Below are 23,034 nucleotides of genomic sequence, written 5' to 3' on the forward strand. Positions count from 1 at the left end.
AATATATATAAACTGCATAAAAATGTCAAAATAAAAAGAGACTCTACATCACAAATAAAAAAATATATATAAAAATGTATACAGGTAAATCAACTGTGTTTCTCTCCAACAAATCGGGATAATAAATTCAATTTTTCGTCATTACTTCTGTGTCTGGGTGTACTACAACAAAGTCCAACTTTTACATTTAGTTTGATTGTTAATATGCAAATTACATGTGCTAAATTTCTGTAGTGAACAATGACAAGTTTTTGTAGATTATTACATTGTAAATGGTTGTTTTGATGGGCGTTATTGCAAAATATTCAAGTGTTCATCACTAGTTATTATTATTATTGTTAATTATTTTAGACATTGAAAGAGACTTGAAGGATGAAGAGAAAAGAATTGTGGACGAGATTTTGGCAAAGGAGGTGCCACCAACAACTGGAGAAATGCAAACGATTGATCAAGGCAAACAGAGGAATAAAAAGAGTTCACCAGTGAAAAAAAATATATCCAAACCAAAAGTGGTTAAAAGAAAAAATACTCCAAAGCCAAAGGTAAACCATTTTTTATTTCAAACGCCTCTCTGTCAGGGGTTTGCCACACACAAAAAATGGCTAGCTCTATCATTAGCAAAACAGTGTTGTGGTCACAGTGAATGAGTTCGATACACAGTTTAGTTTAAGTGAATTTAGGTTAATTTTGTTTTCATTGAAGGATTAAATCTTTCTAAAATGTATTTAAAAAAATTTGGGTTTCCACAGTAATAGTATCAAAAAATATGATGCACATAGACATTAACCCTTATTTTTTAAAGTGAATGTGAAAGTATATGCTGGTACAGCAGTGAACTGACTGTAGCTGTGTCATCCCACTTAAGAAATTCTGATGTGACAATTACTTTGTTACTTACAAATTTTTTCTAACAATTAATTTTATATATTTTCCTGTAGAAACCACATAATTTTATATGTCAGGCAAAACAGTCAACTGTTCCAGCACAGACATTTAATTTCCCAGGATTTGCTGAAGGAGTTAACCTACTATCCCCTGCAAAGCAACAGGAGCTCCAACATCTCCTAGACAGAGAACCAACAACATCATCCATCAGTACAGCAACTACAGAGACCAGTGAGTCACCTGCAACGCCGACACCATCCACCAATGCAACAATTCCGACACCATTCACCGACGCAACAACTCCAATGCCATCGACCAGCACAACTCTGCCGCCATCGACCAGCACAACTCTGCCGCCATCGACCAGCACAACTCCAACGCCATCGACCAGCACAACTCCAACGCCATCGACCAGCACAACTCTGCCAATGTCATCGACCAGCACAACTCTGCCAATGCCATCGACCAGCACAACTCTGCCAATGCCATCGACCAGCACAACTCTGCCGCCATCGACCAGCACAACTCTGCCGCCATCGACCAGCACAAATCCGATGCCATCGACCAGCACAACTCCAACGCCATCGACCAGCACAACTCCAATCTACCAATCCGCAGCAGCTTGTATCTCACCACAATCACCATCGCCACCTCCAAAAAAATGTGACTGCAATTTTGAATTGATGTACAAAGAACTGCAATTGTACATAACAAAATTGATGCGTTAAGAAAGGATTTGGCACAGCCTTCTTTAGATTTTTCCTTTGATGAAGTACCTTTTTCCGAACTTTTAAATTCACATACTCAAACACCTCATGAAAATGCTACAGAACACCCACAACAACCTGCTTCACACCCAACACAAACTGCATCCAACAGAAGAGACACAGACACAAATCCAACAAACACCAACCCAGGATGCACCAACACCAATTAGACCAGAAATTGTAAACACTGCACTATTTGGTTCTAATTTTCGACACCATTTTGCAAAACGTTTATTGTTTCAGGTATTTACAAAGGAGGAAAGATTAGGTTGTAATGTGTATGGCCGCACAGGCAGCAACGGTGTAATTAAACATCCTCTTAGCCCTAATAGGGTTGCACAAGTGAAAGAGGCAGCTTTTATTCATTTTCCTGCACCAGAACTTAGAAAAGCCAGGACATGGGCAGGCTGTGTTGAGGAAATAAATAAAGCCCTTCGCCAAGAATTGAGACGATCTTTGTTGAGATAGATTGTGCTTTTATTTTAAAAAGAAATGTATGTTTTTACTTTTAGCCACAGTTGCAAATGTTAATAAAAATAATATTTTCAACACAAATATTTTGTGTACTCCTTGACACAAAATGGTCTGACTCTACTGTATGAATTTTCATAATTAATAATTTTGTAATCCTGCCAAAAAATCACATTAAACAATTCCCTTTGATGATATATACAGTATACAAATATACACCAGATTATATCAATTGGTCATGCAATTAGATTAGCAAACTTGAAAACAACAGATTTGTTTATCTGTAAATCATGTATTTAAACTATGGCTATGGTACATACACATCTAGGGATGAATTGCCAGAAATCCCGGGGAAAAGCATACAAATTAAATAAGATTTCCCCAAGGCTTCTAACCCACCAGCACCTCCAGAAAATTGTACTTATATATGGCTCCCAAGATAGCTAGGTTTCTTCAAAGGGTGCTTATATAATTACATTGTGGTGGTTAAGAGTACCAAAAACAATCGTTTAACTTATCCCCAGCAGGTTTTCTCACAAATTAAATTCTTAAGAGAGAGATATAAATTTTACATAATTAGCATAATAATGACAAAGAACGTAAAAATAATATGCATATTTATTTGATATAATACAAGCAATATGTTGATATTCTTGTATTATCATAACAAATACTTTAAACAATCTGTGTGATAACAAAATTTCAATCTACTTGTATAGTAAAAATTACACTACAAATCAGCTCCAAGTCATCACAATTTTGCAATTAGAGGCTCACAATAAAACTTGTAAAATTCCTGTCATGTGTATGGGATCTTGATGCATGTTATTAAAATGGCCGCCGGTGGCCATTTTGTTTTGATTATGCATTTCTAGCCCCATATTTGCCATGCTTTGACTGATTACATGTATGTTCAAATTTCATATATTCATTATAGATCATGTTATAGATATACAGATATATTGTTTTGACTATCTGATTCAAAATGGTCAAATTGTGGCCATTTTTGTGGTAAAATATCATCAAAAATCAAGCATTTCTGGCTTTCTGGAATCGGATTTTGGTCGTTTAAGGGTGAATTTCATTCAAACTTAGTATATACATATAATATGATAGGTTTTAATATTATAAAATCATCATAGTCAAGCATCAGCATCTGGATCCATATCTCTGACAGGATTATGTTTGAAATATGTTACTATAAATTTAAACTATCCATTTTGTGTATTGACAGAATGATAGTATTTTAAAATAATATTTAATGGACTACTGGTCACTTTCTGACAGTGCTAGTAAAATTTGAAAGTTATTTTCCCTGATGTCTAGGACACAATTTTGTGACAAGTGATATTTGGACATAATATTTTATCATTCACATATTTCATGCAAGTAACACAGATTTATAAACTGTCTAATGTGATCACACAGTTGCTGCCCATTGAAATCCTTACTTTACCATTTCTTCATGGTCTAAAAATTGTGATATATTTTCAGAGTGAAACCTACAAAAAAATCCATGAAAGATCTGTGAAGTACCCTATGTTTTTATACCCTATGCCAAGGCAAGAAGGTTATGAGTTCATCATCGCACAGTTTGATGCAAATAACTGTCATTTTACATCGCTTATAAATTACCAAGTAAGTAACTCAAATAATATCCTCTCTAACTAGGAGTTTTCTGGACGATTAAATAAAATGCTGTTTCTACTCAACAAACATGCTCTATTCGGTTAACAAGACATGATGCGATGTGAAATTTTATTTTTGTGAGTGCATCATTTTATTGTACATGTAACCAGCTACATGGTATGTTCAAGAGAGGAATTCTGAAAAACTGTTTTCAATATTACACTCTTCTCTGTTTTATCAGAGTGATATCCATACACTCTTTTCTGTTTTATCAGAGTGATATCCATACACTCTTCTCTGTTTTATCAGAGTGAAATCCATACACTCTTCTCTGTTTTTATCAGGGTGATATTCCTACACTCTTCTCTGTTTTATCAGAGTGATATCCATACATTCTTCTCTGTTTTATCAGAGTGAAATCCATACACTCTTCTCTGTTTTTATCAGGGTGATATTCCTACACTCTTCTCTGTTTATCAGAGTGATATCCATACACTCTTCTCTGTTTTATCAGAGTGATATCCATACACTCTTCTCTGTTTTATCAGAGTGATATCCATAAGTTCTTCTCTGTTTTATAAGAGTGATAACCATACACTCTTCCCTGTTTTTATCAGGGTGATATTCCTACACTCTTCTCTGTTTTATCAGAATGGTATCCCTACACTTTTCTCTGTTTTATAAGAGTGATATCCATACACTCTTCTCTGTTTTGTCAGAGTGATATCCATACACTCTTCTCTGTTTTATCAGGGTGATATCCATAAGTTCTTCTCTGTTTTATAAAAGTGATATCCATACACTCTTCTCTGTTTTATCGGAGTGATATCTATACACTCTCCTCTGTTTTATCAGAGTGATATCCATACACTCTTCTCTGTTTTATCAGAGTGATATTCATAAGTTCTTCTCTGTTTTATCAGAGTGATATCCATAAGTTTTTCTCCATTTTATCAGGGTGATATCCATAATTTTTTATCAGGGTGATATCCATAAGTTTTCATCAGGGTAATATCTATAAGTTCTTCTTTGTTTAATCAGAATGATATTCATAAGTTCTTCTGTTTTATCAGGGTAATATCAATAAGTTCTTCTCTGTTTTATCAGACTGATATCCATAAGTTCTTCTCTGTTTTATCATGGTGATATCCATTAGTTCTTCTCTGTTTTATCAGAGTGATATCCATGAGTTTGTCTCTGTTTTATCAGAGTGATATCAATAAGTTCTTCTCTGTTTTATCATGGTGATATCCATTAGTTCTTCTCTGTTTTATCAGAGTGATATCCATGAGTTCTTCTTTGTTTTATCAGAGTGATATCCATAAGTCCTTCTCTGTTTTATCAGAGTGATATCAATAAGTTGTTCTCTGTTTTATCAGGGTGATATCCATTAGTTTTCATCAGGGTGATATCCATAAGTTTTCATCAGGGTGATATCCTTAAGTTTTTCTCTGTTTTATCAGGGTGATATCCATAAGTCCTTCTCTATTTTATCAGAGTGATATCCATAAGTCGTTCACTGTTTTATCAGGGTGATATTCATAAGTCCTTCTCTTTTTTATCAGAGTGATATCAATAAGTTGTTCTCTGTTTTATCAGGATGATATCCATAAGTTTTCATCAGGGTAATATCTATAAGTTCTTCTTTGTTTAATCAGAATGATATTCATAAGTTCTTCTGTTTTATCAGGGTAATATCCATAAGTTCTTCTCTGTTTTATCAGAGTGATATCCATGAGTTTGTCTCTGTTTTATCAGAGTGATATCAATAAGTTCTTCTCTGTTTTATCATGGTGATATCCATTAGTTCTTCTCTGTTTTATCAGAGTGATATCCATGAGTTCTTCTTTGTTTTATCAGAGTGATATCCATAAGTCCTTCTCTGTTTTATCAGAGTGATATCAATAAGTTGTTCTCTGTTTTATCAGGGTGATATCCATTAGTTTTCATCAGGGTGATATCCATAAGTTTTCATCAGGGTGATATCCTTAAGTTTTTCTCTGTTTTATCAGGGTGATATCCATAAGTTCTTCTCTATTTTATCAGAGTGATATCCATAAGTCGTTCACTGTTTTATCAGGGTGATATTCATAAGTCCTTCTCTTTTTTATCAGAGTGATATCAATAAGTTGTTCTCTGTTTTATCAGGGTGATATCCATAAGTTCTTCTCTATTTTATCAGAGTGATATCCATAAGTCGTTCACTGTTTTATCAGGGTGATATTCATAAGTCCTTCTCTTTTTTATCAGAGTGATATCAATAAGTTGTTCTCTGTTTTATCAGGATGATATCCATAAGTTTTCATCAGGGTAATATCTATAAGTTCTTCTTTGTTTAATCAGAATGATATTCATAAGTTCTTCTGTTTTATCAGGGTAATATCCATAAGTTCTTCTCTGTTTTATCCGACTGATATCCATAAGTTCTTCTCTGTTTTATCATGGTGATATCCATGAGTTCTTCTCTGTTTTATAAGAGTGATATCCATGATTTCTTCTCTGTTTTATCAGAGTGATATCCATAAGTTCTTCTCTGTTTTATCATGGTGATATCCATGATTTCTTCTCTGTTTTATAAGGGTGATATCCATGATTTCTTCTCTGTTTTATAAGAGTGATATCCATGATTTCTTCTCTGTTTTATCAGAGTGATATCCATGAGTTTGTCTCTGTTTTATCAGAGTGATATCCATAAGTTCTTCTCTGTTTTATCATGGTGATATCCATTAGTTCTTCTCTGTTTTATAAGAGTGATATCCATGATTTCTTCTCTGTTTTATCAGAGTGATATCCATAAGTTCTTCTCTGTTTTGTCATGGTGATATCCATGATTTCTTCTCTGTTTTATAAGAGTGATATCCATGATTTCTTCTCTGTTTTATCAGAGTGATATCCATAAGTTCTTCTCTGTTTTATCAGGGTGATATCCCTACACTCTTCTCTATTTTATCAGAGTGGCATCCATGAGTTCTTCTCTGTTTTATCCGACTGATATCCATAAATTTTTCTCTGTTTTATCACGGTTATATCATAAGTTCTTCTCTGTTTTATCAGAGTGATATCCATCAGTTGTTCTCAGGGTGATATCCATAAGTTTTCATCAGAGTGATATCCATAAGTTTTCATCAGAGTGATATCCATAAGTTTTTCTCCGTTTTATCAGGGTGATATCCATAAGTTTTTATCAGGGTGATATCCATAAGTTTTCATCAGGGTAATATCTTTAAGTTCTTCTTTGTTTAATCAGAATGATATTCATAAGTTCTTCTGTTTTATCAGGGTAATATCCATAAGTACTTCTCTGTTTTATCCGACTGATATCCATAAGTTGTTCTCTGTTTTATCATGGTGATATCCATTAGTTCTTTCCTGTTTTATCAGAGTGATATCCATGATCTCTTCTCTGTTTTATCATGTTTGTTTGAATATAAGTGGTGACTTGTGTGAATAGAAGTGATGACTTGTTTGAATATAAGTGGTGACTTGTGTGAATAGAAGTGACGACTTGTGTGAATAGAAGGGATGACTTGTTTGAATATAAGTGGTGACTTGTGTGAATAGAGGTGACTTGTGTGAATAGAAGTGTTGACTTGTTTGAATAGAAGTGTTGACTTGTTTGAATAGAAGTGTCGACTTGTTTGAATAGCAGTGAAGACTTGTTTAAATAGAAGTGGTGACTTGTTTGAATAGAAGTGATAACATGTTTGAATAGAAGTGACGACTTGTTTAAATAGAAGTGATGACTTGTTAGCTCCGCTGTCGACTTTGTCGAGCGGAGCTTATCATATGAGTGATCGTTCGTCGTCGTCGTCCGTGTCAATGTTTTACTTTTTCGACTTCTTCTTGAAAACTACAAGCCTAAATGCTTTGATACTTGGTGTATATGTACCTTTGGTAGACCTCTCTTAGGTTTGTTCATTTCATGTTGATATCTTCAATTCTCTAATTTTGGTGAATATTTTTGTCATTTTTGGTAAAAAGCGATATTTTCGACTTCTTGTTAAAAACCGCAAGTGCAATTGCTTTGATATTACATATATAGGTACTACATGTGGACCTCTCTCAGATTTGTTCATTTTGTAATGATATCTTTAATTCTCTAGTTTTGGTGAATATTTTTGTCATTTTTGGTAAAAAGTGATATTTTCGACTTCTTGTTAAAAACCGCAAGTCCAATTGCTTTGATACTATATATATAGGTACTACATGTGGACCTCTCTCAGGTTTGTTTATTTCGTGATGATATCTTCAATTCTCAATTTTGGTGAATATTTTTGTCATTTTTGGTATAAAGTGATATTTTTGACTTCTTGTTAAAAACCAATAGTTCAATTGCTTTGATACTATATATATAGGTACTACATGTGGATCTCTCTCAGATTTATTCATTTCGTGATGATATCTTCAATTCTCTAATTTTGGTGAATATTTTTGTCATTTTTGGTAAAAAGTGATATTTTTGACTTCTTGTTAAAAACCAATAGTTCAATTGCTTTGATATTACATATATAGATACTACATGTAGACCTTTCTCAGGTTTGTTCATTTTGTGATGATATCTTCAATTCTCTAATTTTGGTGAATATTTTTGTCATTTTTGGTAAAAAGCGATATTTTCGACTTCTTGTTAATAAACCGCAAATGCAATTGCTTTGATATTACATATATAGGTACTACATGTGGACCTCTCTCAGATTTGTTCATTTTGTAATGATATCTTCAATTCTCTAATTTTGGTGAATATTTTTGTCATTTTTGGTAAAAAGTGATGTTTTCGACTTCTTGTTAAAAACCAAAAGTTCAATTGCTTTGATATTACATATAGATACTACATGTAGACCTTTCTCTGATTTGTTCATTTCGTGATGATATCTTCAATTCTCTAATTTTGGTGAATATTTTTGTCATTTTTGGTAGAAAGTGATATTTTCGACTACTTGTTAAAAACTGTAAGTCCGATTGCTTTGATACTATACATATTGTTCATTTTCTAATGATGTCTTCAGTTCTTTAATTGAAATGTGCATTGCTAACAGCGGAGCTATCTCAGCCGATAGGCTGCTTGTTTGAAACTAAGTGGTGACGTGTGTGAATAGAGGTGACTTGTTTGAATAGAAGTGACGACTTGTGTGAATAGAAGTGACGACTTGTGTGAGTAGAAGTGATGACTTGTGTGAATAGAAGTGACGACTTGTGTGAATAGAAGTGACGACTTGTGTAAATAGAAGTGACGACTTGTGTGAATAGAAGTGATGATTGTGTGAATAGAACTGATGACTTGTGTGAATAGAAGTGATGACTTGTATGAATAGAAGTGATGACTTGTTTGAATAGAAGTGTCGACTTGTTTGAAAAGCAGTGAAGACTTGTTTGAATAGAAGTGACGACTTGTGTGAATTGAAGTGACGACTTGTGTGAATTGAAGTGACGACTTGTGTAAATAGAAGTGACGACTTGTGTGAATAGAAAGGATGACTTGTTTGAATAGAAGTGTCGACTTATTTGAATAGCATTGATGACTTGTATGAATAAAAATGTTGACTTGTGTGAATAGAAGTGATGACTTGTATGAATACAAGTGATGACTTGTGTGAATAGAAGTGATGACTTGTTTGAATAGAAGTGATGACTTGTTTGAATAGAAGTGATGACTTGTTTGAATGAAAATGTCGACTTGTTTGAAAAGCAGTGAAGACTTGTTTGAATAGAAGTGACGACTTGTGTGAATTGAAGTGACGACTTGTGTAAATAGAAGTGACGACTTGTGTGAATAGAAGGGATGACTTGTTTGAATAGAAGTGTCGACTTATTTGAATAGCATTGATGACTTGTATGAATAGAAGTGATGTCTTGTGTGAATAGAAGTGATGACTTGTTTAAAGAGAAGTGATGACTTGTTTGAATAGAAGTGATGACTTGTTTGAATAGAAGTGGTGACTTGTGAGAATAGAAGTGATGACTTGTTTGAATAGAAGTGATTACATGTTTGAATAGAAGCGGTGACTTGTATGAATAGAAGTGATGTCTTGTGTGAATAGAACTGATGACTTGTATGAATAGAAGTGATGACTTGTGAGAATAGAAGTGACGACTTGTGTGAATAGAAATTGCGACTTGTTTGAATTGAAGTAATGACTTGTTTGAATATAAGTGGTGACTTGTGTGAATAGAAGTGACGACTTGTGTGAATAGAAGGGATGACTTGTTTGAATATAAATGGTGACTTGTGTGAATAGAAGTGACTTGTTTGAATAGAAGCGATGACTTGTTTGAATAGAAGCGATGACTTGTTTGAATAGAAGCGATGACTTGTTTGAATAGAAGTGACGACTTGTGTGAATAGAAGTGACGACTTGTGTAAATAGAAGTGACGACTTGTGTGAATAGAAGTGATGACTTGTGTGAATAGAAGTGATGACTTGTGTGAATTGAAGTGATGACTTCTGTGAATAGAAGTGATGACTTCTGTGAATAGAAGTGATGACTTGTGTAAATAGAAGTGATGACTTGTGTAAATAGAAGTGACGACTTGTGTAAATAGAAGTGACAACTTGTGTGAATAGAAGGGATGACTTGTTTGAATAGAAGTGTCGACTTATTTGAATAGCATTGATGACTTGTATGAATAGAAGTGATGTCTTGTGTGAATAGAACTGATGACTTGTGTGAATAGAACTGATGACTTGTTTGAATAGAAGTGATGACTTGTTTAAAGAGAAGTGATGACTTGTTTGAATAGAAGTGATGACTTGTTTGAATAGAAGTGGTGACTTGTGAGAATAGAAGTGATGACTTGTTTGAATAGAAGTGATTACATGTTTGAATAGAAGCGGTGACTTGTATGAATAGAAGTGATGTCTTGTGTGAATAGAACTGATGACTTGTATGAATAGAAGTGATGACTTGTGAGAATAGAAGTGACGACTTGTGTGAATAGAAATTGCGACTTGTTTGAATTGAAGTAATGACTTGTTTGAATATAAGTGGTGACTTGTGTGAATAGAAGTGACGACTTGTGTGAATAGAAGGGATGACTTGTGTAAATAGAAGTGATGACTTGTTTAAATAGAAGTGATGACTTGTTTGAATATAAATGGTGACTTGTGTGAATAGAAGCGATGACTTGTTTGAATAGAAGCGATGACTTGTTTGAATAGAAGTGACGACTTGTGTGAATAGAAGTGACGACTTGTGTAATTAGAAGTGACGACTTGTGTGAATAGAAGTGATGACTTGTGTAAATAGAAGTGATGACTTGTTTAAATAGAAGTGATGACTTGTTTGAATATAAATGGTGACTTGTGTGAATAGAAGCGATGACTTGTTTGAATAGAAGCGATGACTTGTTTGAATAGAAGTGACGACTTGTGTGAATAGAAGTGACGACTTGTGTAAATAGAAGTGACGACTTGTGTGAATAGAAGTGATGACTTGTGTGAATAGACGTGATGACTTCTGTGAATAGAAGTGATGACTTGTGTAAATAGAAGTGATGACTTGTTTAAATAGAAGTGATGACTTGTTTGAATGTAAGTGGTGACTTGTTTGAATAGAAGTGATGACTTCTTTGAATAGAGGTGATGACTTGTTTGATCGGAAGTGACGACATGTTTGAACAGAAGTGATGACTCGTTTGAATAGAAGTGATGTCTTGTTTGAATAGAAGTGATGATTTATTTGAATAGAAGTGATGACTTGTGAGAATAGAAGTGATGACTTCTGTGAATAGAAGTGATGACTTCTGTGAATAGAAGTGATGACTTGTTTGAATAGAAGTGATTACTTGTTCGAATTGAAGTGATTACATGTTTGAATAGAAGTTATGAAATGTTTGAATAGAAGTGACGACTTGTGTGCATAGAAGTGATGACTTGCTTGAATAGAAGTGATGAGATGTTTGAATAGAAGTGACGACATGTGTGAATAGAAATGGCGACATGTGTGAATAGAAGTGATGAATTTATGAAATGCTGACAATGCCTACACAGTTGGACAAAGGTATTAGTTAAAGCTTTAGAGAATTATTTTGTGGTGTACTGTACACCATGACACACAAAACTATAAACCAGTTTGTCATATATCTTCACAAATTTGAAACTAATTTTGGATTTGATGACCCCGCAGTGAGAGATAACGAAATGAAGCACTAACTTGTAGATGGCAGAAAAATTGAGAATCTTCTGTTACACAATCTAGGAGGAAATAATATTTGACAAGATTATCATTATCAAGTTTATAAGTATCCAAATGCAAAACAATAAACTGTTCCAGTATATTTGTTCCGCACTCCATACTTTTGTTTGTACTTCATTCAAATGACAAATTGTAAGCTCAGATTTTACAGTGATCAAGATTTCTCCCAAAAGTCATGTCTCTTGCTAAATAAACTTTCAAATATTTTAAACAGTACCTTGCATTGCATTCTGATTTATTGATAACATACAGGAATTAACTGAATTGTTTGTTGTCTCATTGCAGGCATATGCAGAAAATGCACCTGTACTTCTAACTATGGTGCACTATACAGAGCTACAACAAACTAAAGGTGAGTGGAAAGAGAGCTGCTGCACACAGTTGATGCAGCCAATCCATCTCTGTCTGCACATAGCCCAGACAGCTAAGCCATCTCTGTCTGCACACAGTCAATACAGCTAATCCATCTCTGCCTGCACACAGTCAATACAGCTAATCCATCTCTGCCTGCACACAGTCAATACAGCTAATCCATCTCTGCCTGCACACAGTCAAGACAGCTAATCCATCTCTGTCTGCACATAGCCCAGACAGCTAATCCATCTCTGTCTGCACACAGTCAATACAGCTAATCCATCTCTGCTAGCACAGTCCAGACAGCTAATCCATCTCTGCCTACACACAGTCAATACAGCTAATCCATCTCTGCCTGCACACAGTCAATACAGCTAATCCATCTCTGCCTGCACACAGTCAAGACAGCTAATCCATCTCTGCCTGCACACAGTCAAGACAGCTAATCCATCTCTGCCTGCACACAGTCAAGACAGCTAATCCATCTCTGCCTGCACACAGTCAAGACAGCTAATCCATCTCTGCCTGCACACAGTCAATACAGCTAATCCATCTCTGCCTGCACACAGTCAATACAGCTAATCCATCTCTGCCTGCACACATTCCAGACAGCTAATCCATCTCTGCCTGCACACAGTCAAGACAGCTAATCCATCTCTGCCAGCACACAGTCCAGACAGCTAATCCATCTCTGCCTGCACACAGTCCAGACAGCTAATCCATCTCTGCCAGCACACAGTCCAGACAGCTAATCCATCTCTGCCAGCACACAGCCCAGACAGCTAATCCATCTCTGCCTGCACATATAGTCCAGACAGATAATCCATCTCTGCCTGCACACAGTCAAGACAGCTAATCCATTTCTGCTAGCACACAGTCAAGACAGCTAATCCATCTCTGCCTGCACACATAGCATAGTCCAGACATCTAATCCATCTCTGCCGGCACACAGTTCAAACAGCTAATCCATCTCAGACTGCACACATAGTCCAGACAGCTAATCCATCTCTGCCAGCACACAGTCCAGACAGCTAATCCATCTCTGCCAGCACACAGTCCAGACAGCTAAACCATCTCTGCCGGCACACAGTCCAGACAGCTAATCCATCTCTGTCTGCACACATAGTCCAGACAGCTAATCCATCTCTGACTGTACACATAGTCCAGACAGCTAATCCATCTCTGCCTGCACACAGTACAACCAGCTAATCCATCTCTGACTGCTCACATAGTCCAGACAGCTAATCCATCTCTGCCTGCACACAGTCCAGACAGCTAATCCATCTCTGCCAGCACACAGTCCAGACAGCTAATCAATCTCTGCCCACACACAGTCCAGACAGCTAATCCATCTCTGCCCACACATAGTTAAGACAGCTAATCCATCTCTGCCAGCACAAAGTCAAGAGCGCTAATCCATCTCTGCCAGCACACAGTCCAGACAGCTGATCCATCTCTGCCTCCACACAATCAAGACAGCTAATCCATCTCTGCCCACACACAGTCAAGACAGCTAAGCCATCTCTGTCTGCACACAGTCCAAACAGCTAATCCATCCCTGCCTACACACAGTACAACCAGCTAATCCATCTCTGACTGCTCACATAGTCCAGACAGCTAATCCATCTCTGCCTGCACACAGTCCAGACAGCTAATCCATCTCTGCCAGCACACAGTCCAGACAGCTAATCCATCTCTGCCCACACACAGTCCAGACAGCTAATCCATCTCTGCCCACACATAGTTAAGACAGCTAATCCATCTCTGCCAGCACAAAGTCAAGAGCGCTAATCCATCTCTGCCAGCACACAGTCAAGACAGCTAATCCATCTCTGCCTGCACACAGTCAAGACAGCTAACCCATCTCTGCCCACACACAGTCAAGACAGCTAAGCCATCTCTGCCTGCACACAGTCCAAACAGCTAATCCATTTCTAGCTGCACACAGTCCAGATAGCTAATCCATCTCTGGCCACGCACAGATAAGCCATCTCACATCTCACCTTTGCACACAGTCAAGACAGCTAATCCATCTCTGCCTACACACAGTACAACCAGCTAATCCATCTCTGACTGCTCACATAGTCCAGACAGCTAATCCATCTCTGCCTGCACACAGTCCAGACAGCTAATCCATCTCTGCCAGCACACAGTCCAGACAGCTAATCCATCTCTGCCCACACACAGTCCAGACAGCTAATCCATCTCTGCCCACACATAGTTAAGACAGCTAATCCATCTCTGCCAGCACTCAGTCCAGACAGCTAATCCATCTCTGGCAGCACACAGTCCAGACAGCTAATCCATTTCTGCAGGCACACAGTCCAGACAGCTAATCCATTTCTGCGGGCACACAGTCCAGACAGCTAATCCATCTCTGCCTGCACATAGTACAGGCAGCTAATCCATCTCTGCCTGCACACAGTCAAACAGCTAATCCATCTCTGCCAGCACAAAGTCAAGAGCGCTAATCCATCTCTGCCAGCACACAGTCAAGACAGCTAATCCATCTCTGCCTGCACACAGTCAAGACAGCTAATCCATCTCTGCCCACACACAGTCAAGACAGCTAAGCCATCTCTGCCTGCACACAGTCCAAACAGCTAATCCATTTCTGCCTGCACACAGTCCAGATAGCTAATCCATCTCTGCCCACGCACAGATAAGCCATCTCTGCCTGCACACAGTCAAGACAGCTAATCCATCTCTGCCTGCACACAGTCAAGACAGCTAATCCATCTCTGCCTGCACACAGTCAAGACAGCTAATCCATCTCTGCCAGCACACAGTCCAGACAGCTAATCCATCTCTGCCTGCACACAGTCCAGACAGCTAATCCATCTCTGCCAGCACACAGTCCAGACAGCTAATCCATCTCTGCCAGCACACAGCCCAGACAGCTAATCCATCTCTGCCTGCACATATAGTCCAGACAGATAATCCATCTCTGCCTGCACACAGTCAAGACAGCTAATCCATTTCTGCTAGCACACAGTCAAGACAGCTAATCCATCTCTGCCTGCACACATAGCATAGTCCAGACATCTAATCCATCTCTGCCGGCACACAGTTCAAACAGCTAATCCATCTCAGACTGCACACATAGTCCAGACAGCTAATCCATCTCTGCCAGCACACAGTCCAGACAGCTAATCCATCTCTGCCAGCACACAGTCCAGACAGCTAAACCATCTCTGCCGGCACACAGTCCAGACAGCTAATCCATCTCTGTCTGCACACATAGTCCAGACAGCTAATCCATCTCTGACTGTACACATAGTCCAGACAGCTAATCCATCTCTGCCTGCACACAGTACAACCAGCTAATCCATCTCTGACTGCTCACATAGTCCAGACAGCTAATCCATCTCTGCCTGCACACAGTCCAGACAGCTAATCCATCTCTGCCAGCACACAGTCCAGACAGCTAATCAATCTCTGCCCACACACAGTCCAGACAGCTAATCCATCTCTGCCCACACATAGTTAAGACAGCTAATCCATCTCTGCCAGCACAAAGTCAAGAGCGCTAATCCATCTCTGCCAGCACACAGTCCAGACAGCTGATCCATCTCTGCCTCCACACAATCAAGACAGCTAATCCATCTCTGCCCACACACAGTCAAGACAGCTAAGCCATCTCTGTCTGCACACAGTCCAAACAGCTAATCCATCCCTGCCTACACACAGTACAACCAGCTAATCCATCTCTGACTGCTCACATAGTCCAGACAGCTAATCCATCTCTGCCTGCACACAGTCCAGACAGCTAATCCATCTCTGCCAGCACACAGTCCAGACAGCTAATCCATCTCTGCCCACACACAGTCCAGACAGCTAATCCATCTCTGCCCACACATAGTTAAGACAGCTAATCCATCTCTGCCAGCACAAAGTCAAGAGCGCTAATCCATCTCTGCCAGCACACAGTCAAGACAGCTAATCCATCTCTGCCTGCACACAGTCAAGACAGCTAACCCATCTCTGCCCACACACAGTCAAGACAGCTAAGCCATCTCTGCCTGCACACAGTCCAAACAGCTAATCCATTTCTAGCTGCACACAGTCCAGATAGCTAATCCATCTCTGGCCACGCACAGATAAGCCATCTCACATCTCACCTTTGCACACAGTCAAGACAGCTAATCCATCTCTGCCTACACACAGTACAACCAGCTAATCCATCTCTGACTGCTCACATAGTCCAGACAGCTAATCCATCTCTGCCTGCACACAGTCCAGACAGCTAATCCATCTCTGCCAGCACACAGTCCAGACAGCTAATCCATCTCTGCCCACACACAGTCCAGACAGCTAATCCATCTCTGCCCACACATAGTTAAGACAGCTAATCCATCTCTGCCAGCACTCAGTCCAGACAGCTAATCCATCTCTGGCAGCACACAGTCCAGACAGCTAATCCATTTCTGCAGGCACACAGTCCAGACAGCTAATCCATTTCTGCGGGCACACAGTCCAGACAGCTAATCCATCTCTGCCTGCACATAGTACAGGCAGCTAATCCATCTCTGCCTGCACACAGTCAAACAGCTAATCCATCTCTGCCAGCACAAAGTCAAGAGCGCTAATCCATCTCTGCCAGCACACAGTCAAGACAGCTAATCCATCTCTGCCTGCACACAGTCAAGACAGCTAATCCATCTCTGCCCACACACAGTCAAGACAGCTAAGCCATCTCTGCCTGCACACAGTCCAAACAGCTAATCCATTTCTGCCTGCACACAGTCCAGATAGCTAATCCATCTCTGCCCACGCACAGATAAGCCATCTCTGCCTGCACACAGTCAAGACAGCTAATCCATCTCTGCCTGCACACAGTCAAGACAGCTAATCCATCTCTGCCTGCACACAGTCCAGATAGCTAATCCATCTCTGCCCACACACAGTCAAGACAGCTAATCCATCTCTGCCTGACACAGTCCAGACAGCTAATCCATCTCTGCCTGACACAGTCCAGACAGCTAATCCATCTCTGCCTGCACACATAGCATCTCTGCCTGCACACAGTCCAAACAGCTAATCCATTTCTGCCTGCACACACAGTCCAGACAGCTAATCCATCTCTGCCTGCACACACAGTACAGACAGCTAGTCCATCTCTGCCAGCACACAGTCAAGACAGCTAATCCATCTCTGCCAGTACACAGTCAAGACAGCTAATCGATCTCTGCCTGCACACAGTCAAGACAGCTAATCGATCTCTGCCTGCACACAGTCCAGACAGCTAAGCCATCTCTGCCTGCACACAGTCCAGACAGCTAAGCCATCTCTGCCTGCACACAGTCCAGACAGCTAATCCATTTCTGCAGGCACACAGTCCAGACAGCTAATCCATCTCTGTCTGCACACAGTACAGACAGCTAATCCATCTCTGCCTGCACACAGTCAAACAGCTAATCCATCTCTGCCAGCACACAGTCAAGAGCGCTAATCCATCTCTGCCAGCACACAGTCCAGACAGCTGATCCATCTCTGCCAGCACACAGTCAAGACAGCTAATCCATCTCTGCCTGCACACAGTCAAGACAGCTAATCCATCTCTGCCCACACACAGTCAAGACAGCTAAGCCATCTTTGCCTGCACACAGTCCAAACAGCTAATCCATTTCTGCCTGCACACAGTCCAGATAGCTAATCCATCTCTGCCCACGCACAGTCAAGACAGCTAAGCCATCTCTGCCTGCACATATTCCAAACAGCTAATCCATCTCTGCCTGCACACAGCCAAGACAGCTAATCCATCTCTGCTAGCACACAGTCAAGACAGCTAATCCATCTCTGCCTGCACACATAGCATAGTCCAGACATCTAATCCATCTCTGCCGGCACACAGTTTAAACAGCTAATCCATCTCTGACTGCACACATAGTCCAGACAGCTAATCCATCTCTGCCAGCACACAGTCCAGACAGCTAATCCATCTCTGCCAGCACACAGTCCAGACAGCTAAACCATCTCTGCCGGCACACAGTCCAGACAGCTAATCCATCTCTGTCTGCACACATAGTCCAGACAGCTAATCCATCTCTGACTGTATACATAGTCCAGACAGCTAATCCATCTCTGCCTGCACACAGTACAACCAGCTAATCCATCTCTGACTGCTCACATAGTCCAGACAGCTAATCCATCTCTGCCTGCACACAGTCCAGACAGCTAATCCATCTCTGCCAGCACACAGTCCAGACAGCTAATCCATCTCTGCCCACACACAGTCCAGACAGCTAATCCATCTCTGCCCACACATAGTTAAGACAGCTAGTCCATCTCTGCCAGCACAAAGTCAAGAGCGCTAATCCATCTCTGCCAGCACACAGTCCAGACAGCTGATCCATCTCTGCCTGACACAGTCAAGACAGCTGATCCATCTCTGCCTGCACACAGTCCAAACAGCTAATCCATCTCTGCCTACACACAGTACAACCAGCTAATCCATCTATGACTGCTCACATAGACCAGACAGCTAATCCATCTCTGCCTGCACACAGTCCAGACAGCTAATCCATCTCTGCCAGCACACAGTCCAGACAGCTAATCCATCTCTGCCCACACACATTCCAGACAGCTAATCCATCTCTGCCCACACATAGTTAAGACAGCTAATCCATCTCTGCCAGCACTCAGTCCAGACAGCTAATCCATCTCTGCCAGCACACAGTCCAGACAGCTAATCCATTTCTGCAGGCACACAGTCCAGACAGCTAATCCATTTCTGCGGGCACACAGTCCAGACAGCTAATCCATCTCTGCGGGCACACAGTCCAGACAGCTAATCCATCTCCGCCTGCTCACAGTACAGGCAGCTAATCCATCTCTGCCTGCACACAGTCAAACAGCTAATACATCTTTGCCAGCACAAAGTCAAGAGCGCTAATCCATCTCTGCCAGCACACAGTCAAGACAGCTAATCTTTTTCTGCCTGCACACAGTCCAGACAGCTAATCCATCTCTGCCCACACACAGTCAAGACAGCTAAGCCATCTCTTCCTGCACACACAGTCAAGACAGCTAAGCCATCTCTTCCTGCACACAGTCCAAACAGCTAATCCATTTCTGCCTGCACACAGGCCAGACAGCTAATCCATCTCTGCCCACACACAGTCAAGACAGCTAATCCATCTCTGCCCACACATAGTTAAGACAGCTAATCCATCTCTGCCAGCACAAAGTCAAGAGCGCTAATCCATCTCTGCCAGCACACAGTCCAGACAGCTGATCCATCTCTGCCTCCACACAGTCAAGACAGATAATCCATCTCTGCCCACACACAGTCAAGACAGCTAAGCCATCTCTGTCTGCACACAGTCCAAACAGCTAATCCATCTCTGCCTACACACAGTACAACCAGCTAATCCATCTCTGACTGCTCACATAGTCCAGACAGCTAATCCATCTCTGCCTGCACACAGTCCAGACAGCTAATCCATCTCTGCCCACACACAGTCCAGACAGCTAATCCATCTCTGCCCACACATAGTTAAGACAGCTAATCCATCTCTGCCAGCACTCAGTCCAGACAGCTAATCCATCTCTGGCAGCACACAGTCCAGACAGCTAATCCATTTCTGCGGGCACACAGTCCAGACAGCTAATCCATCTCTGCCTGCACACAGTACAGGCAGCTAATCCATCTCTGCCTGCACACAGTCAAACAGCTAATCCATCTCTGCCAGCACAAAGTCAAGAGCGCTAATGCATCTCTGCCAGCACACAGTCAAGACAGCTAACCCATCTCTGCCCACACACAGTCAAGACAGCTAAGCCATCTCTGCCTGCACACAGTCCAAACAGCTAATCCATTTCTGCCTGCACACAGTCCAGATAGCTAATCCATCTCTGCCCACGCACAGATAAGCCATCTCTGCCTGCACACAGTCAAGACAGCTAATCCATCTCTGCCTACACACAGTACAACCAGCTAATCCATCTCTGACTGCTCACATAGTCCAGACAGCTAATCCATCTCTGCCTGCACACAGTCCAGACAGCTAATCCATCTCTGCCGGCACACAGTCCAGACAGCTAATCCATCTCTGCCGGCACACAGTCCAGACAGCTAATCCATCTCTGCCCACACACAGTCCAGACAGCTAATCCATCTCTGCCCACACATAGTTAAGACAGCTAAACCATCTCTGCCAGCACTCAGTCCAGACAGCTAATCCATCTCTGGCAGCACACAGTCCAGACAGCTAATCCATTTCTGCAGGCACACAGTCCAGACAGCTAATCCATTTCTGCAGGCACACAGTCCAGACAGCTAATCCATCTCTGCCTGCACACAGTACAGGCAGCTAATCCATCTCTGCCTGCACACAGTCAAACAGCTAATCCATCTCTGCCAGCACAAAGTCAAGAGCGCTAATCCATCTCTGCCAGCACACAGTCAAGACAGCTAATCCATCTCTGCCTGCACACAGTCAAGACAGCTAATCCATCTCTGCCCACACACAGTCAAGACAGCTAAGCCATCTCTGCCTGCACACAGTCCAAACATCTAATCCATTTCTGCCTGCACACAGTCCAGATAGCTAATCCATCTCTGCCCACGCACAGATAAGCCATCTCTGCCTGCACACAGTCAAGACAGCTAATCCATCTCTGCCCACACACAGTCAAGACAGCTAAGCCATCTTTGCCTGCACACAGTCCAAACAGCTAATCCATTTCTGCCTGCACACAGTCAAGACAGCTAATCCATCTCTGCCCACACACAGTCAAGACAGCTAAGCCATCTTTGCCAGCACACAGTCAAGACAGCTAATCCATCTCTGCCTGCACACAGTCAAGACAGCTAATCCATCTCTGCCCACACACAGTCAAGACAGCTAAGCCATCTTTGCCTGCACACAGTCCCAACAGCTAATCCATTTCTGCCTGCACACAGTCCAGATAGCTAATCCATCTCTGCCCACGCACAGTCAAGACAGCTAAGCCATCTCTGCCTGCACATATTCCAAACAGCTAATCCATCTCTGCCTGCACACAGCCAAGACAGCTAATCCATCTCTGCTAGCACACAGTCAAGACAGCTAATCCATCTCTGCCTGCACACATAGCATAGTCCAGACATCTAATCCATCTCTGCCGGCACACAGTTTAAACAGCTAATCCATCTCTGACTGCACACATAGTCCAGACAGCTAATCCATCTCTGCCAGCACACAGTCCAGACAGCTAATCCATCTCTGCCAGCACACAGTCCAGACAGCTAAACCATCTCTGCCGGCACACAGTCCAGACAGCTAATCCATCTCTGTCTGCACACATAGTCCAGACAGCTAATCCATCTCTGACTGTATACATAGTCCAGACAGCTAATCCATCTCTGCCTGCACACAGTACAACCAGCTAATCCATCTCTGACTGCTCACATAGTCCAGACAGCTAATCCATCTCTGCCTGCACACAGTCCAGACAGCTAATCCATCTCTGCCAGCACACAGTCCAGACAGCTAATCCATCTCTGCCCACACACAGTCCAGACAGCTAATCCATCTCTGCCCACACATAGTTAAGACAGCTAGTCCATCTCTGCCAGCACAAAGTCAAGAGCGCTAATCCATCTCTGCCAGCACACAGTCCAGACAGCTGATCCATCTCTGCCTGACACAGTCAAGACAGCTGATCCATCTCTGCCTGCACACAGTCCAAACAGCTAATCCATCTCTGCCTACACACAGTACAACCAGCTAATCCATCTATGACTGCTCACATAGACCAGACAGCTAATCCATCTCTGCCTGCACACAGTCCAGACAGCTAATCCATCTCTGCCAGCACACAGTCCAGACAGCTAATCCATCTCTGCCCACACACATTCCAGACAGCTAATCCATCTCTGCCCACACATAGTTAAGACAGCTAATCCATCTCTGCCAGCACTCAGTCCAGACAGCTAATCCATCTCTGCCAGCACACAGTCCAGACAGCTAATCCATTTCTGCAGGCACACAGTCCAGACAGCTAATCCATTTCTGCGGGCACACAGTCCAGACAGCTAATCCATCTCTGCGGGCACACAGTCCAGACAGCTAATCCATCTCCGCCTGCTCACAGTACAGGCAGCTAATCCATCTCTGCCTGCACACAGTCAAACAGCTAATACATCTTTGCCAGCACAAAGTCAAGAGCGCTAATCCATCTCTGCCAGCACACAGTCAAGACAGCTAATCTTTTTCTGCCTGCACACAGTCCAGACAGCTAATCCATCTCTGCCCACACACAGTCAAGACAGCTAAGCCATCTCTTCCTGCACACACAGTCAAGACAGCTAAGCCATCTCTTCCTGCACACAGTCCAAACAGCTAATCCATTTCTGCCTGCACACAGGCTAGACAGCTAATCCATCTCTGCCCACACACAGTCAAGACAGCTAATCCATCTCTGCCCACACATAGTTAAGACAGCTAATCCATCTCTGCCAGCACAAAGTCAAGAGCGCTAATCCATCTCTGCCAGCACACAGTCCAGACAGCTGATCCATCTCTGCCTCCACACAGTCAAGACAGATAATCCATCTCTGCCCACACACAGTCAAGACAGCTAAGCCATCTCTGTCTGCACACAGTCCAAACAGCTAATCCATCTCTGCCTACACACAGTACAACCAGCTAATCCATCTCTGACTGCTCACATAGTCCAGACAGCTAATCCATCTCTGCCTGCACACAGTCCAGACAGCTAATCCATCTCTGCCCACACACAGTCCAGA

The 23,034-nt window shown here is 41.4% G+C and overlaps 1 protein-coding gene across 2 annotated transcripts in view; it reads left to right on the forward strand.

Annotated features, from left to right (window-relative positions):
* Positions 1-23,034, forward strand: part of LOC144352383 (ATP synthase mitochondrial F1 complex assembly factor 1-like) — a 155,615-nt gene that overhangs the window by 77,574 nt on the left and 55,007 nt on the right. Inside the window, exons 6-7 of one of the 2 annotated variants that reach the window (XM_085503028.1) lie at positions 3,618-3,761; positions 12,231-12,297. In XM_085503028.1, coding sequence (XP_085359154.1) covers positions 3,618-3,761; positions 12,231-12,297 — 211 coding nt within the window. The remainder of the gene's footprint in view (positions 1-3,617; positions 3,762-12,230; positions 12,298-23,034) is intronic. The other variant, XM_085503029.1, reaches the window with a different exon arrangement.

This window comes from Saccoglossus kowalevskii, chromosome 9 (genome assembly GCF_978046115.1).
Source record: "Saccoglossus kowalevskii chromosome 9, keSacKowa6.1, whole genome shotgun sequence".
NCBI classification, from domain to species: domain Eukaryota; kingdom Metazoa; phylum Hemichordata; class Enteropneusta; family Harrimaniidae; genus Saccoglossus; species Saccoglossus kowalevskii.